The sequence below is a fragment of the Scyliorhinus canicula genome, chromosome 3 (genome assembly GCF_902713615.1).
Source record: "Scyliorhinus canicula chromosome 3, sScyCan1.1, whole genome shotgun sequence".
Lineage (NCBI taxonomy): Eukaryota > Metazoa > Chordata > Chondrichthyes > Carcharhiniformes > Scyliorhinidae > Scyliorhinus > Scyliorhinus canicula.
Window position 1 is genome coordinate 225,333,422 of NC_052148.1, and position 18,174 is coordinate 225,351,595.

Genomic DNA, 18,174 nt, shown 5'->3' on the forward strand with positions numbered 1-18,174 from the left:
TAATAATAATAATCTTTATTGTCACAAGTAGGCTTACATTAACACTGCAATGAAGTTACTGTGAAAAGCCCCTAGTTGCTACATTCCGGCGCCTGTTCGGGTACACAGAGGGAAAATTCAGAATGTCCAAATTACCTAACAGCACATCTTTTGGGACTTGTGGGAGGAAACTGGAGCACCCAGAGGAAACCCATTCAGTTCTCGAGCACCAATCTCCAGCGCTACTGCTGGAATGTTGTTCAGGCCCATAGCCTTTTGCAGTATCCAGTGCCTTCAGCCGTTTTCGATATCACATCGAGTGAATTTAATTGGCTGAAGACTGACATCTGTGATGTTTGGGACTTCAGGGGGAGGCCAAGATGGATCATTCACTTGGCACTTTTGGCTGAAAATTGTTGCAAATGATTCATAATGTGCTGTGCTTCCCCCTTCATTGAAGATGGGGATATTTGTGGAGCTTCTTCCTCCTATTAGATGTTCAATTGTCCGTCACCATTCATGACAGGAGATGGCAAGACTGAAGAGCTTAGATCCGATCCATTGGTTCTGGAATCGCTTTGTTCTGTCCATCAATTGCTGCTTTCACTGTTTGTGATGCAAGTCGTCCTGTGTTGTAGCTTCACCAGGTTGACACCTCATTTTTGGGTATGCCTGGTTCTACTCCTGCCATGCCCTCCTGCATTGTTCATTTAATCAGGGTTGATTACCTGGCTTGATGGTAGTGGTGGAATGGGGATACGCTGAGCCATGAGATTGGGGCTATGTACAATTTGGCTGTTGCTGATGGCCCACAACGCCCCATGGATGTTCAACTCAAAAGTTGCATTGTTTGTGGTGTTCCACAATTCCCTAGATTCTGGAAAGGTCCCACAGATTAGAAAATCTTAAATGTAGTACATCTATTCAAAAAAGGAGAAAGACAGAAAGCAGGAAATTGGGCTAGTTAGCCTAACATCTGTCATGGAGAAAATGCTAGAATCCATTATTATAAAGGTTATTGCAGAACATTGAAAAAATCATGATACAATTAGGCAGAGTGAACATAGTTTTGTGAAAGGTCAAATGTGTTTGACTAATTTATTAGATTTCCTTGAGGAAGTGACAAGCGAGGTTGATAAAAGGAAACCCATAGCTGTTGTGCACTTGGATTTCCAAAAGGTATTTGATAACGTTCCGTGTCAAAGGTTACGACACTAAGAAAAAGTTAATTCTATATTAGCATGGTTAGAGGATTGGTTAGCTAACAGGAAGCAGAAATTAAAGATAAATAGGTTATTTTCTGGTTGGCAAGCTATAACTAGCACAATGCACCACAGGGATCAATACAGCGGGCACAACTATCTGTGATCTATATCAATGATATGGATGCAGGGAATGAATGTATGGTCACTAAATTTGCCGATGACACAAAGATTGGTTGGGAAATAGGTTGTCAAGAAGGAAAAGAGTCCACAAAGGGATTTAGACAGGTTAACTGAGTGGTCAAATATTTGGTAGACGGGGATGTAGAAAATGTGAACTATCCACTTTGACAAGAAGAATGAAAGAAAAGTGGGCGGGATTCTCTGTTTGAAAGACTATGGACTGGATTAACCATTTCTCAGACTAAGTGTTGACACCAGCACAGGATTTGTGGCGTTTTACGCTGAAAAAATCGGCGCCAAACCCTCACCGATCCTGCAACTGGTGAGGGGCTGGCAGCCACGGCAAGTAAAACTCCCAGCTCCCCGACAGTGGTCATGCCATAAAACATAGCGCCGGCCGTGTGAGGACCCGACCGGTCAAATATTGCCCCCTTGGCCACCCCCTGGCCAGTTCCCCCAGCCCCCGCAGAAGCCCCCCCTTCCCCCCCCCTCCCCCCAGCCAGCAGCACGGTTCCCAGCCAACTGTGGCGGCGCTGAACAGAGACCACAGTTGCCACGCCGGTTCCCAACCGCTGAGACCATAGGTGAACCGCGCCGTCGGGAACTCGGTCCATCGGCGGCGGTGGATCGTGGAGGCCCCGGAGAATAGAGGGTCAACCCCGCTAATGATATGCCAACAGTGCTTAAACGGCGCGTGGTGAGCAACGCATTTACAACATTTTCACGGTGCCAGAGGATCCCGATTTTGCGTCAAATCAGCCTGTACCACGATTTTGGCATCGGAGGCTATTCTCCGCCCCATCACATTTCGTGATTTTGACGTTGGCCAACAGTGAGTCCTGCCCAATGTTCTTCCACTGGAGGAGAATTGCAACCGATTTATGCTCCCCCTGGGAACGCAAATAGGGAAGCAATTCATAACCCTTGCCATGCAAATTGATGCATGGCAAGAAATACAAGGGTTTCCCGAGGGAATCCCACTATTGGGCCGCCATTTTGGCGAGTGGCCCAATAGCAAATTCCCATCGGACGCCGACCCCCTCCCCACCCCACTCTGCGCACTGCAAAGCAGCCCCCATCCCGCGATTGCCTGGGTGTACCCCCAAGTACAGGGATGACCCAGCCTGCCCACCCCACCCCCAGAGGACTCCCTAACTCGGGTGACTCCTACCTCAGGAACCCCCTGAATAGGGAGACCGCCCTCCCCAGGGACCCACTAAATGGGGAGACTTCTCCCCCACCTCCCAAGACTCCCTAACTGAAGGAAACCCTCCAAAGAGAGAGCCCTTCGCTAGAGGGACTCCCGCAGAGACCCGCTAACTAAGGAAACCTCCCCTCCCCTACAGGGACCCTCTGTGTCTCTGAACTAAATATACGTTAAAAATTATTAATGTTTGACATCCCTGTCATCTAAAATCATCATTAAGCAATGGTATCATTGATATGTCATAGTTTGAATTAAACCATTTGTCACACTTGCATCGGACATTCAGCATAGAAACAGAACCAACCAGCTCATGCTGGTGTTTATGCCATACTCAAGCCTCCTCTCACCTTCCCGCGTGTAAGTCTACTATTGTAGCCATCTGTTCCCTTCTCCCTCATGTTTATCTAGCTTCCCCTTAAATGCATCTACACTGTTCTCTTCAACCATTCATTGTGGTAACGAAATCCAAATTCTCCTCATTCTTTGGTTAGTGAAGTTTCTTCTGAACTGCCTATTGGATTTCTTAGTGACTGCCTTATAGTGATGGTATCTGGTTTTGCTCATCCCCACACGAGGAAACATTCTTTCTATGCACTCTTATCAAAACCTTTCGTAATTTTAGGTTTCCCCACAGTTTTATTTCAAGTGAAATGACACCTAGCAGTTCATTGTTTCCTTATATGTATAGTGACGCATTTCAAGCATCACCCTGGTACATCTTCTCTGCGCTCTCTTCTGTATCCTTCACTTCAAATCTTTTCATTATAGGGTGTGGTGGTATGATTAGCATAGCTGCCTGCCATTGGTGCAGAACAGTGGCTTACCATAGGCCTTGGTCGGTCATGTGCCTCTCGACCGATTGGTTGAGACCAGTCATGTGACGGCTCCCCGATTGGTCGAGTGGCTGAGTTAACCCCGCCTCCAGGGCGGGGTATAAATACCCAGTACCCCCGGCGGTCGTCCATATACTGTAATCGACCGCAGGGCTAACATCTAGCTGATTAAAGCCATACTTTTGTACAGCAACTCGTCTCGCGTTCAATTGATGGTACATCATAGGGTTATTTAAACCGCATCTTGTTCTGCACGTGTGGTCCCACTGTCTCTGAAAACTAATACCTGCAAGGAAATCGAGAACTTGTATTGATATAGCACATTTCACAACCTCAGAATATCCCTTTGAAGGGGAGTTGCTGTTGGGGCTCTTTCTGGACTTCTCTTTGTTAGGCCCAGCTGAAGCCATTGAGCAACCTTAGAACAGGTATGATTTTTTATTGAATCTTAAGAAGGCCCAAACAATGATTGGAAGGAGAGGTAATTAATGTCAGTGGAAATTGATTGCCCCGTAGTGCCAAAGCATTATATTATTCACCTGCATGGTTGGAAGAATTTTTAAAATTAAACCTTTGTTCTGTTAAGAATCTCTCACTTCCCTTGTCGGAGCAGTAAATCGCCACATTGATTTTCAACCACTTCCTGGATTAAACTCTACTATAGCCCTCTTGCAGGCCAATTATTCCCGGAATTTAAAGTGGAGCCAGTATCTACTGTAGCAGCAGTCCAATCTAACTCCCAACTAGTGGTACAGTAACAACCCTGGATATTTTGTTGAATATTCCAGGCATTGCTGATAACTGAAGAAAGGGGAAATGAGCTGCCGCAAATCAGTTTTATTTTTGTTGATGCACTTTCCCTGTTACCCACCACAATTGTTCATCAGTCAAGACCTGAACTTCAGGAGTGAGTGTATTAAACTGGCATTATTAATTACCTCTATGTATGTCCCATTTAGAGTGCGATTCTGTGAAATTACAGCACTGCTTACCAAAATACAGACATGTATGTGGTAGCGAGAGATGCTGGAACACGCAACTGGGAAGAAAATAAAGATTAAATTTCTGTCTCGGCTTAGCTTCAAAACTATATATTTTAGAACTGCATGATACTTGATGAAACTTCAGTAGCGTTGCAAAATAAAGGCAGGGCTATTAACATCTGACATGTTATTTTCTTTGTTAGGCTTTGCTTCAGGAGTGATGTGGGCTATTGCCAACTGCTGCTGGTTTCTGGCAAATAATTTCCTCAGTGCGGTCGTTAGTTTTCCGATAATCACTGCTGTAAGTTGATCAAGCGTTGTTTATATGCTATAAGATTTGGGGGAATGGCTGCTTTTTAAAACATATTGTGAACTATTTTATTGACCTTTTTCAATCCGTACAGATTTGTGTTAGCCGAAGAGCAGTGTTAACAGAGGAAGAATCCTGTTTTTCCAGTTTTTCCCTCAGCATGCTCTGTGCATTTATATTTAGGTGAAGGTTTTGAGAGTGCTTGACACCTCGTCTACATTTATATAAAACAAGGACACATTACAAACTTAATAATTTTACAAAAATGTATAGAAATAGAACCAAAGGCGACATGCAAAAATGTTTTTGAAGCAGTGAGTTGGTTAGATTGGGAATGCACTGTCTGAGAGTGTAGCGGAAAAAGATTCAATTGTGGCTTTCAAAAGAGAATTGGTTAAGCAGTTGAAGAGGAAACATTTGCAGGGATATGGGGAAAGCAGATGAATTGTCTTTCCAGAAAGCCAATGCGGATTTGATAGGCTGAATGGCCTCCTTGTATGCTGTAACCAGCTTGTCAGGCTCTCAACGCGAATCCCGGCACCAGTGAATCAGATGCCCGCAGGGCCTGGCCTCGGGCGGGCTGCACGTGGACTGCATGCTGCCCCATTTCCATGATATGAATTGTTGCTTGCCAGCGCTCCTAGTGGCAGCACGCATTTATTACAATTCTCCACCTGCGGCAGCACGTAGTCTCAAGGTCGTAGAGGATCATTAACTGTACTCAGGTGGTCAGCAAGACACCCTTAAAGCAGCCAGCGCCTCCAGAGTGTTGGTGTCCCTATCAACAAGGCCAAGAAAGGGTATGCCTGCACAGATCCAGGGGTCCCACTCCCTCAATGTTCAGTTCCATCTGTGACAACCATAAGTGGATCATGCAGCTGTGCGGAAAGTTTCTGGGAAGCTGCCAAAAGTCCTAGATTCATACAGTCCAAGTGCCTCAGCTCTTCAGGCCAGCTGAATACCTTTTTGGCTGGATACTGGGGGTTAAGGGATACCTGTTGAACACATGGGGCGGGATTCTCCGACCCCCCCTGCAGGGTCGGAGAATCGTCGGGGGCCGACGTGAATCCCGCCCCCGCCATCTCCCGAAGTCTCTGGCAGCAGAGATTCGGCAGGGGCGGGAATCTCGCCGCGCCTGTCGGCAGGCCCCCCCCCCCCAGCGCGATTCTCCGGCCCACGATGGGTCGAAGTCCCGCCACTGTCATGCCGGTCCCGCTGGCGTGAATCAAACCACTTACCTCATCAGCAGGACCAGGCGGACGTGGAAGTGACCCCCTCCCTGCACATGCAAGGATGACGTCAGCAGCCGCTGACGCTCCGGCGCATGCGCGGACTTCCGCCGGCCGGCGAAGTCCTTTCGGCCCCGGCTGACGTGGCAACCACTCCGGCGCAGGCCTAGCCCCTCAAGGTTAGGGCTTGGCCCCTAAAGGTGCGGAGACGTCCACACCATTGGGGTGGCCCGACGCCAGAGTGGGCCACTCCAACATGCCGGTACCCCCCGCCCCGCCCGGTAGGGGAGAATCCCGGCCATGGTTTCTGATCCCTGTACACAACCCGAATACATGGGCAGTAGGCGTATATAACTGCTGCAAAGAACACCATTGAGAAGACTGTTGGCCTCCTGATGAGGTTGCGATACCGCGCTAGAGTTGGGGCTCAGTAAAATATACTCACAAGGGTACACCCCATCAATGCCATTTGCTGCACATTGCACAACCTGATGCCTCAAGAGGGGAGCAGCACTAGAGCTTGAGGAAGACACTGAGCGAGAGGCATCCTCAGAAAAGGAAACTGAATATAAGACACCTCAATAGATACCAGTTGATGAAGATGGCACCATGGGGCCCAGCTCATTAGACAATGTCAAGCGATGCAGGAGGATTTGTGACCCACTGATCATCAGACGCTTTATGTAAGGAGAGCTTCAAGGGGCCACCTAAGCAAGGAATTCCTTCCCAGAAGCAGCCTGGCTGACCTTTCCTGAGAGACTTTTACCATCTCCCTGTGCATTATATGTCAAAGCTTTCTGTCAACCCATACATTTCTTAGCTGCTCAGCTTAACAAACTGCCCTTATATTTGCTACTACGTATGGTCACTGATAACTGTTGCACAGAAATAAACACATAAATTATTATACATTGAATTTTGAGACCCTTAACTCTTATTAAACATTAAAGTTTCTTCAGCTAACAAACTATCATCCAGTGAGACAGCAAGTGATTATCCATGAATTTGCACACACCGTGCATGCTTATGGTCACTTTAGCGAGTTGCTCTCCCTGTGCATGGAGTTAGCTGGGTAAGGCTTCTGCCTTTCTTGCTCTGGAGCATTAGATAGCCATGGATTATGTCCTCTCAATGCCTGAAACTACTGAGGCCCTTTAGATTTAAGGCTATCTGTATCTGTGCAGGGGTCGCCTCTAACATCAGACCAGCATGGAGAGTATCTGTCCCTGTTAGCAGGGCCAAGAGAGAGTATGCCTTCACATATCAAAAGATCTTGAGAGGAGTTACCCCTTAAGCCTGCCCCTCTTCTGCCCTTTCAGTGCCCACTTGCACTCACATGCTTGCCTGCAGTGAGTCAGCTGGAGATGTGGTTGACCCATCTTGTCCACACGTCGCTGCGATGCAGGAGGACGTCTGTGCACAACATCAGCATCAGCTCGGTGCTGTGCTTCATCTGCCTCTCTATGAGGATTGCCACTCTTGGTGTCATGCACTCACCTGACAGATGGATGTTGTCCTCCATTGTTTGTGAATGGGACTGTATTGACTCTGGAAACACTGACATATGTTCACATGTTTCACGTTTTGCTGATGGCCCCGAGGTTCACTATCTGCCCAAAGCTGAGCATCAGAGGGTCTCTCCTCACTCGGCTGAGGTGAACGAGATGCAGCTGTCACTACCTCGGTTACTACTCCTTTGAACAGAGCTCACCAGATTGTGCTACCTGTTCTACAAGTATCACAATGTCCACTGATATGAGTGTATCCATGTAGAGGGTGAGCTGGAATAAAGTGATGACACTGCATCCTCTGAGCTTCGCAAAAGCTCTGGTCGGTTCCTCATCTGTACCTGCTTGGAGATACATGATTTAAGGAAAACAACTGGCCCAATAATTAACCTCTGGTGCCTCTTGATGAGGAGCTGACAGTGGCCCACAAATGGTCTAGGAAATGATGGATGCAAACATCATTTTACTCTCTTTCTCCATTGCTTCCACACCTGTCTCATCCTTAGTTACACATCCCTCCTTCATCAGTGTCACAGGGCAATAAAAGACACTGCACTCTGGTCCATTCATGCTCCCAGGCATTATTAGCAAGCTTCTCCTGCAAGCATGGACATGAATCATGTCACTCCCATCTCATTGCCCACCTGTACTTGTCACTCTGAGGCATTGGAATTGCATGGTGACATGGCCATTCACCATGTGTCACTAAGTGCACCCTTCACCTATTACTGACCATGGGATTTGGGTGCACGGGTATTGGCCCAAACTTGGGTCTACCACATGGTCTTACATTTCATGGGCATCTTTTAATTCATGCTGGGCTTCCAGTTTTAACTCTAAATGCCACCCACCATTTCAGAATGCACCGGGTCATTAAATCTCTTCCTGAACTCGATCCAGGTTTTTTCAGCAGCTGCTGACTTGCGCTGCCACCTCCAGCCATGTCTTCTTGGCCAAGGTTACTGATATTCTCCTCCGTTCTGAGAGAAACAGGGCATCTCTCTTTCTCTCGATGCTTGCAGGAGCACCTCCAGGGAGGGGTGACTGAATTGGAGTGGCTGTTCCTGATGTTGAAGCCATTCCTCCACTCCCTCCAAAGCTGTCAGCCGTTCCTTTCTGACCTTCGTCTGCAGCTTGCCTGAATGCTGCACATGCACCTATAAAAATGGTGCTTCAGAGGGAGCTGCCAGAACCATGAACCGTTCGCCATCCTTAATTGGTTTGTCCTTGTAAAATCACAGTGGAAGATCCTGTACATCCTGCCAACCTACATATCCCCCAGTCACCCACCAAATTGGTAAACTTCACAGGAAGAAATCTAGTTATTCACTGCTGTTTTTCCAACCTTTGGATGCCCTGTAATTTGGAGAATTCTTGAGATAATAGGAGGAGCCAAGCATCTGCCAATCCACAGAAATTTAAGACATCAAGAATTAACCTCTGACCTCAGGATATTGAAGCCACTAAATAGATGTCTAATATTTGTAGAGATCTGCGAGAAATGCTGATTGGCCCTTGTTTCATGCACCAATCAGATCCTCAAAATAATACAAATAGCTTTTTTCAAGTTTTCTACCTCTATTTAAGTTTTCCATTTTAAATAATTTTTACAATTCTCTTTTAAAAAGAAAACGTATTTTCTACATACAGGACCTGACCACTCAACTTCTAATTTCTCCAATCTTCAATCTCCTGAATCTGCAGCTCTGTGACCCTGACAGTTGCTCAAATGCCAATTATTATTGGGAAATTGGGCAGAAAGACATTCAACAACATCTTGAGGGTTCTTCCAAAAAAGTTGTTAATTGAATATTTTCTCAAGTACAATGTTAATAAGAGTTTAAACATGAAAGAAACAATCCATTTAACTAGCATCAAAATGGGATCGATCAAGGTTGAGAGCTACACATGTGTCCTTAATGAGATGCATGCTATAGATCCTGTCTTAGGAGGAAGGTATAGATCTTAGCTTTAGCCTTCTGATGAGCCCAGATCGGCTAGCCAGGAGGCTGGTTTATCTTTGCTTTATCCGACAAACTAACCACCCACTGGAACCCAGGAACATGGGAACCTGCATTCTCAGGCTCCCCGATACTCCAGAAAATCCTCCGATAATGAAGGTGGGGGTTCCTGTTTTTGAACAGAGTTTCTGCACCAAACAACACCAATGGAATAACTGACACAGGCCTAGGAGAAAGTGGCATAGTGGTATTGTCGCTGGCCTAGTTATCCAGAGACCCAGGGTAATGCTCTGGGGACCCGCGTTCGAATCCCACCACTGACCACTGTCGATTGTTGTAAAAGCTAATGTAATTTAGGGAAGGAAATCTGTCGTCCTTACCTGGTCTGTCCTATATGTGACTCCAGAGCCACAGAAATGTGGTTGACTCTTAAATGCCCTCGGGGATGGGCGATAAATGCCAGCAGCATGAACGAATAAACAAAAATAATTCATGGGCATACCACGGTTTATGACAGGAGAATGTCAGAAGCCAGTGGATTTTAAGGCCCTACTTGTTCTTTTGGAGACATGTATATAATAGTAATACTTACATGTTTAGTTAACTTTGAGCAGTGATTTATTAACCAATAGTATTAATTTATTTCATTTCTGTGCGTGTATTATGCATTGTGTAATAACACTTGCAGCTGATAAAACCTAATATCTCAAAAGAAGTTTGCAACTCTATATAATTTCAATACTGAATATTGTAATTGAGGACCTTAGTACCGAGGCACAGATGGAGCACAGTGTGTGTTTTTTAATAGTGCACATTTTGTTTACTATAAGAATTAAAATTGGATGCAGCAGAAAATTAATTAGAATAGCCATTAACAAAAATCATTAAGGAACTACCAAATGGTTGATTGTATTCCTTTGCCGCTATGCTCTGCTGAAATCATTTTTTTGGTTATTAGATATCTGAGAGACGACAACTTTTAACACTCAGATGGATTTAAATTGTGATGCAGGCAAAAAATGCAGTCTTGTAATTCCCAAACAATATTTTTAAGATTCCATATTTAATTTTCAAGAGTTGTGTACTACATTAAACAAGGTTTCATTTTCTAAACAAATTAACTTTTTATTCACATGATAACCATATACAAATGTATTAATAAAGCTTATTCTCTCAGGTACCAGGCTTCATTGCTGCTTTATGGGGAGTGATAGTGTTCAAAGAAATAAAAGTAAGTATTTAGACTCTATATTCTTTCTTTCTACAGTTTCATGAAACGTAGCAGCTTTATTAAATAAAAGCAAATTACTGCAGATGCTGGAATCTGAAACCAAAGAGAAAATGCTGGAAAATCTCAGCAGGTCTGGCAGCATCTGTAGGGAGAGAAAAGAGCTAACGTTTCGAGTCCAGCTGATCCTTTGTTAAATCCTTGCAGCAACTTTATTGACCACGTGACTTCCCTACCTGTGGTTATTCTTTTCCACTGGTTTGGCTCAGTGACCAACACCTGAGTAAGAAAGTAGCATCTGGGTTCAAGCCAATCCATCGATTTGAACATTTAATCTAGGTTGACATTTCACTGCATTGCTGAGGGAAAGGGACACTGTCAAAGGTGCCATCTTTCAGGTGAGATGTTAAATCGATCCCTCTCCTTTCCCCCTCTGTTCTCTCAGGTGGAGAGGCTGCTATTTGAAGAAGCACAAGAGGGCTCTCCCAGTGTCCTGGTTAATATTGATCTCCCATTCAACCTCATTGAAGCAGAATATCTGATCATTTATTTCATTGTTGGTTGTGGGACTTGTTCTGACATATTTCCCTATGTTTTAACAATCTCAGTAGGAAGTCTTACAACACCAGGTTAAAGTCCAACATGTTTGTTTCAAACACTAGCTTTCGTAGCACTGCTCCTTCCTCAGATTCGCCTGAGTGCTCCGAAAGCTAGTGTTTGAATCAAACATGTTGGACTTTAACCTGGTGTTGTAAGACTTCTTACTGTGCTCACCCCAGTCCAACGCGGGCATCTCCACATCATGGTTAACAATCTCAGCACTTCAAGATTCCTTCTTAGGCAGTGAACTTCTTTGGGACATCCCATGTTTATTAGACGTGCCACATAAATACAAGGGGGTGAATTCTCTGCCTCCCTAGTGGGTGTTTCTTGGCGACGCTCTGTCACTGGCAGCAGTATTCCCCATTCCTGCCACTGGCCAGTGGGATTTCCCATTGTAGCCACCCCATGCCGCAGGCGAGGGTATGCTGCCAACAGAACGGAGAATCCTGCCAGCGGAGAATTCACCCCAAGCTCTTTCATTGATAACTGAATTGAATCATCACATGCGTGTATCAGTAATAGTCCGTGCTTCATTTGACCTACAAAAACTTTGAATGCCCAACTATGTAATATCCATTTAATCAATTTAGATTACTAAATAAAACATCATGATTCCCACAGTACTCACGCATATACTTCTTAAATACATTCTGTTTTATGAATATTTAGAACCTGACTCACTATTTCAAAAGTAGTGTTGAAAAATATTGTTTCTTTTTGTTTATTTACAAACATACACATATTTTCAAAATGTGTTTTTCCCCATAGTTTGCAAAATTATTTTCTATGAATGCCAGCTCCTTAAGTAAAAATACACACTTATTTAAAAAAAATGAAGTACAACCTGTTTGTATCAGTGCTACATGACTTAAGTTACCCTCTCAGATTAAATGGTGTTTGCAGTGTCAAGCAATTCATACCTTGCTTATCTCAAAAATGTTTTCTGATTGCTATCAAACATTAAATATTACAAATCAAATAAAAGTTAAAATCTCAAATATATGGGGCGCGATTCTCCCAGAGAGGGAGAAATCGTAAGGCTGGCGTCAAATCCGGGCGGGTTTGACGCCAGCCTCCCCCTCCCCGACCGGGAACCGATTCTGGTCCCCGGTCGGGGCTAGCATGCCGCCGCCGTAAACTCCAGCATCGCGGGCTTAACGAATTTCGTTAAGCCCGCTTGCCAGAGTTTGCGCCGGCTGACGCGTCACATGACGTCAGCCGCGCATGCGCGGATTGGAAGACTCCAACCCGCGCATGCGCGGATGATGTCATCGCGCATTTGTGCGAAACCCGCGCATGCGCGGGCCGGGATGCCCCTCAGCCGCCCCGCGAAGTGATACAGCGGGGCGGCGGAAGGACAAAGAGTGCGCGGGTATCGGACCCGCTGCCCGCGATCGGTGGGCACCGATCGCGGGCCCATGGCACCCTTGGCACGGCCGTGGTACTGCCGTGCCAATCGGTGCCATGGTTTTAAAAATCGGCACTTTACGGCCGTTTTTACAAACGGCCAGACCAGGTGTGTTTGCCGTTCGTAAAAACAGCCGTAAAGGGCTTGGAACTCAGCCCATCGGCCAGCTGAGAATCGCTGCTGGCCATAAAAAAACGGCGGCAGCGATTCGTATCGGGCATGGGGGGGGGGAGAATAGCGGGAGGGCGTCAGACTAGCGTGGCCGTAAAATTTTACGAACCCCGCTATTCTCCGTGAGTCGTGAGTGCGGAGAATTGCGCCCATGTTTCCTGTCAGCTTGCTGGAACATAATGGCCTTTTCACTCTCCAAACAAAACAGATGATGATATAATTGATTAATTCCTTTGCAAAAGAACTCGATAAACATCATAAAGTGTGTTTGGAAATTCAATAAAATTGAGCAGCATGGTCAAAACATTGCACAAAAAGTTATCTTAAAACCAACCAGTTTTTGTGAATTTCTGAGATGATTCCATGAATGTCATAAAACTTATCAATATAATCAGCTTGTTTCTGTTGAAAGATGTATTTTTATTATTAAGGTAATAAATCTTAAAATAAATGCAATGATATATGAACTTTGCATGTAATGAATTGTTAAAACATATAGAATGCTTGTTAAGTGGCCATTAACCTTCACTCCTTTCAAAGTGAAAATGCTGCATGCGTAGCTTGCATTAAGATATTTTGTTCTTTAAGTATAATAACACTATATGTAGCTCAGTATGTTAGAACATTAATTTACCGCAGTGCTGAATGATAGGATACAGCATTTCCCAGTATCGTCTATCCATTAACTACTATAATGAAAGCAAATTTATCTTAAATAGTCATTTGGTAGTACAGAAGTTGAGTATCACTGAAAAATGAGATGTCAGAGCTTTTCATCTAACACTCATCAGGACAGTTGTAAGAATACTATATGTAAAGGGAACAACAATTTATACTTCATGGGAGGAGATTGCTCCTTGATTGACAAGTGGACTCGGATTGGTATAGGTGTTGCTATGGCAATTGATCAGTTAACTGATGACTGACAATTAACTGGCAAGCTTTGTTTAAATTCAAACCAGCCAGGTTGACTGATTGGTCACGGCATTGCCCTGGGGAATGAGCCAGAGCATGGTTGTCATTTATTTTTGTTTAGTTGAAACAGGCAGAATGTGTGCACATGCTCTTTCTGACTGTAAGGAACAGTCTCTTGGTATCAATACACATAGCATCTAACACGGATAAGTGTGCTGTACTGCGAGCCTGACTGATAATCTTAAATTGGTTGTCAGCATAATTCTTAGAACACTAAGGAACGTCCAATCGTGAAATCACATAAAATATTGGACATGGTGTTTTGACTTATGCTATCAGTCATGCTTACAGTGCTGCACACTCAGATGTGTGAGAAGCTACATATTTTAATTCACAGAGCCTGCTCTTTGCAGTCAGAAAGGACATGTACACACATTGCATCTGTTTTAACTGAACAAAATGAATGACAGCCATGCTCTGGTTCATTCCCCAGTGATCAAGTTCATATCTTGACCAATCAGTCAACCTGTCTGGTTTCAATTTAAACAAAGCCTGGCAGTTGACTGTCAGTCATCAGTTAACTTGTGCATTCTCCATGGCAATGCCTCTTCCAATCAAAGTTCACTTGTCAACAAATTAGCACTCTCTTCTCATTAAGTATAAATTGTTGTTCTCTTTACATTTGGTATTTTGGCGAACGAGTGCAAGACTAAAAGCTTCAACATGACTTTTTTTCAGCGATATATAAATGAGGGGGTAGAGAGCAGAGGGAGGCAGAAATCAAGGTGTGAGTAAATCGCTGCAGCTTTTGCATTTGTACCAGCTGTATGTTCAGAAGGAGTACCAGCTGATGTCTATAAACATCTGGGCGCTTGGTGTGGGCAGGGGATCGATCTATAAAGATCGAGGAAAAACTATAAAATAGATAATACTCAGTAAAACAAAAACGTGTGAATATTGCAATTAGCTTTTTTTTAAAAGCTTGTTGGAGTTCAAGACATTGACATTACTCAATTTTGGGGGAACCCAAAAATGATTTTTTTTCCCAGTAGAATTTGTGATGAACTGAAATTATCAGTGATTTATACTTTCATATCCATCATTTAGTGCCACAATAAGCATGTCTGTCAGTCGCTGCGCATATGTTAGGAATCTCTGTTTCACAATTTTCTTCTCTCCACAGGGACTGAGGAACTATATTATTCTTGGCATAGCATTCTGCACTATATCAGCAGGAGCATTAGCAACTGGCTTTTCCAAGATGTAGCTACAGAAATTGGGCCGGAAGATGGCATCAACGCAAAGTCATTTGCAGTGATACTGAAATTGAAACAATTTGGATCAACATACTGCTTTTAATGTACACGGAGTCTCAACCACTGTGCAATACTTTGGAACAACTGTTTGTTCATCAGCCATAAGGTTGCAGGATTTTTTATTTGAGTCCTTTTACAATTCTGTAAGTATTTATTAGTTGTGAAATGTTAAATGTTTATTGACCTTCGTACAGTTCTCATTCAAAATACAACTGCTGCAAGAGGTGTCATACTTGGGAGCAGAGTTACTATAAATGAATAAGATAAGAATTCCTAATTAACAAAACATTCTGGTATAGCGTATTAAATCTTTAATTCAATAACAGACTAAACAAGGACACCGGGAAGTGATTAGTATTTTTGTTTTAAAAAAAATATTAGTGGTTTCAGCCTTGGCTATTTGGCAGAATTTTCACCTCTGAGTTTAAGGTTGTGGGTTCAAACCCCGCTCAGAAAATTGAGCACATACAATTAGGGTGGCACTTTAGCGCAGCATTGACCGTGTATTGCTATTGTCTTGAATTCTTCCTCTCTGCTGGCTAACGTTTATCAATCAGTAAACACGATAGGTATATAAATTCAAGTCAATTCTTTCTTCACGTAACATAAAACTGATTGATATCTTTTGGTAAATTGGACAGTATATTCACCATATCATATACTCAACCACTCAATGGCCAGATGTGACCTGACTGAATTGATCACTATTGATCCCTATTCACCCTCTATCAGACTTATTTAAGACTTATTTGATTCTGAGTTGAACATCTGACTACATATCCTTTACTACTTCCTTAGTAACATTCCCCAGCACAGACCTTTGTTCATTCCATTGGCTATTGAAACTCTTATCTGTGCCTTTGTCTCGCAAGACTTATTTACACCTTTAATCTCCTAGCTAGCCACCCATTCTCCAAACTTCATAAATATCAGCTAATCCACATTTTGCTGCCTGCATTCTATACGGCACCAAGTCCTTCACATCTATCACCTCATTACTCACTGACCCACATTGACTCTTAATTCTCTATGTGTCAAACTTAACATTCCTATCTTTATGTTTAAATCCTTTCACGGACTTTCTCCCTGTCTCCAGCCTCAAGCCCTACAAGCCTCAAGAACATTGGCTTCCTTCCACTCTGGCTCTTGGTGCATCCCCCAGTCCTTCCTACCCCACTATCGGCATCCAAACATTCGGTTCTGGAGTTCCTCCCCTCCCAAATCACACTTCCTAATCTATGCTTATTAGGTTGAGCACCTTTGTCTGATTTACACTTCTGTGCAGTGCCTTTGCTTGTTATAACTGCTGTATAAACATGTTTTTATAATGTATTAATCATTTTAATTTAATAAATGAGGGATAATTTGGGTTATCTTTTAACAATGTTTTAAGAATTTGAGAATTAATGTCATTATCTTCTGTCTCAAAATATTGTTTCTCTTTCTGTTGGCTAAATTTGCATAAATAATAAGAATAGATCAACTGCAAATAATGTGATTTATGTCTGCGACTTAAAAATATCCACATCTTCCTTTGGGATTTTACCACAACCACAAAGACAAATTTTGCTTTGAGCTTAATTGTACCACCTACTCGGAGCACTTCCTCAGTCGGCAAAACCCAATTCAATATGGGGTGACTTTGAGTCCAGGCTACTGGTGGAAGCTTTGTTCACCGACAGCCCAAAGCAGACATTTAGACATGCGTTGCCCACAATTTACTAAATGTTCTTGTTAGAGCGGTGGCCAACACCCATATTTCTGATTTGCATGACTGGCAGGTGAGGTTCCCATCAGCGGTGTGGCCCTCATATTGTTTCATGTTTTGGTGCCTGCAGTGCACAAAGAATTCATTCTCCTGACTGAAATACTGCATATTTCAGCGACAATCAGAAGTGCGCAATTGGATTGGGCACGGATTTGACTGTCTCACAATTTAAAAACAAATCAGTTTGGGGAAGCTCAGATAAAAACGTTGGGACATCACTTTCAGTTGGGTCACATTGACCTGAACTGATTGGAAGCACACAGGGACAAGAGAGTCGGGTCCCTGAAACTATGAAGTGGGACCAAGCCTATCATTGTGAAACTGGGTTCTGAAATGGATGTTAGCCAGTTGGAAATTTACTCTGATGTATTGTGGTGTGTTACAGACACTAAACTTGTGAAGAAAAGATTAACAATTAAAATAGGGTGATGAGGTACACTGCATGCAAACAACAGAAATTTTGCCCTAATAATTTGGATAAGAGCTGTTTCTGAGTTCCGATGAAGGATTTTCTATGTTCTAGCTTTGCAGTTTTGTCTTTTTATTGCCAACAGAAAGTGAAATGGTGGCACTCACATGATTAAAGTTTTCACAGAAAAAATATATTTCCAAAAAATACTGAAGTAATCCTGTTTGCTTTGTTTATATAATAAAATCTTGCTTGTTCAATATCCGTGAGAATATTATGGTTATTTTTATTTATTTTCACACGCTGATCCATTATCAGCAAATTATCAATTTGCTTAAGCACTTAATCTGCCTTTGTATTCTTATTAACAAAGTGAGTAAAGTAACACGTCTGGACCAAAACGTTTGTTTTCCTGATGGTGATAGTCAAACTAAACTCCTTACAGGTTGTGGTAGTCACTACTGTTTGTATGATACGTATACGAGAGGTAATACGGGGCGAAATTCTCTGCAGACCGTCGTAACGCCGATTTCCGGCGAGCAAAATTGGTATAGATGACTCCGGCTTGGGGGCCTTCTTTTAGGCGGCTATTCTCAGTTCCTGGAGGGGCCAGCAGCGGACTGACGCGATACGCGTCAGTTTCACCAGCTGCGGAAGTGGTGAGACCCGGCGTTTTGGGGGGGGGGAGGAGGAGGAGATAGACAGACCGGCATTTGGGGGGGGGGGGGAGGAGGAGAGAGACAGACCCGGCATTTGGGGGGAGAGAGAGAGAGAGACAGACCGGCATTGGGGGGGGGGGGAGAGAGACAGTTGGGGGGTTTGCGGCGTTGAGTGGAGAGGAGAGGGGGGTGGGGGTTTGCGGCGTTGAGTTGAGAGGGGGGGTTGCGGTGTTGAGTTGAGAGAGGGGGGCGGCGTTGGAGGGGGGGCGGCGTTGGAGGGGGTAGGGGTGGTGAAGGGGGTA

General features: G+C 43.9%; 1 protein-coding gene across 1 annotated transcript in view; it reads left to right on the forward strand.

Moving 5' to 3' along the window:
* The window catches only part of LOC119963324 (transmembrane protein 144-like), a 115,939-nt gene extending 98,462 nt beyond the window's left edge, over positions 1-17,477 (forward strand). Inside the window, exons 11-13 of the mRNA XM_038792303.1 lie at positions 4,591-4,688; positions 10,573-10,626; positions 14,904-17,477. Of these exons, the coding sequence (XP_038648231.1) occupies positions 4,591-4,688; positions 10,573-10,626; positions 14,904-14,987 (236 nt within the window). The 3' untranslated portion in view covers positions 14,988-17,477. The remainder of the gene's footprint in view (positions 1-4,590; positions 4,689-10,572; positions 10,627-14,903) is intronic.
* Positions 17,478-18,174: the final 697 nt, after the last annotated feature.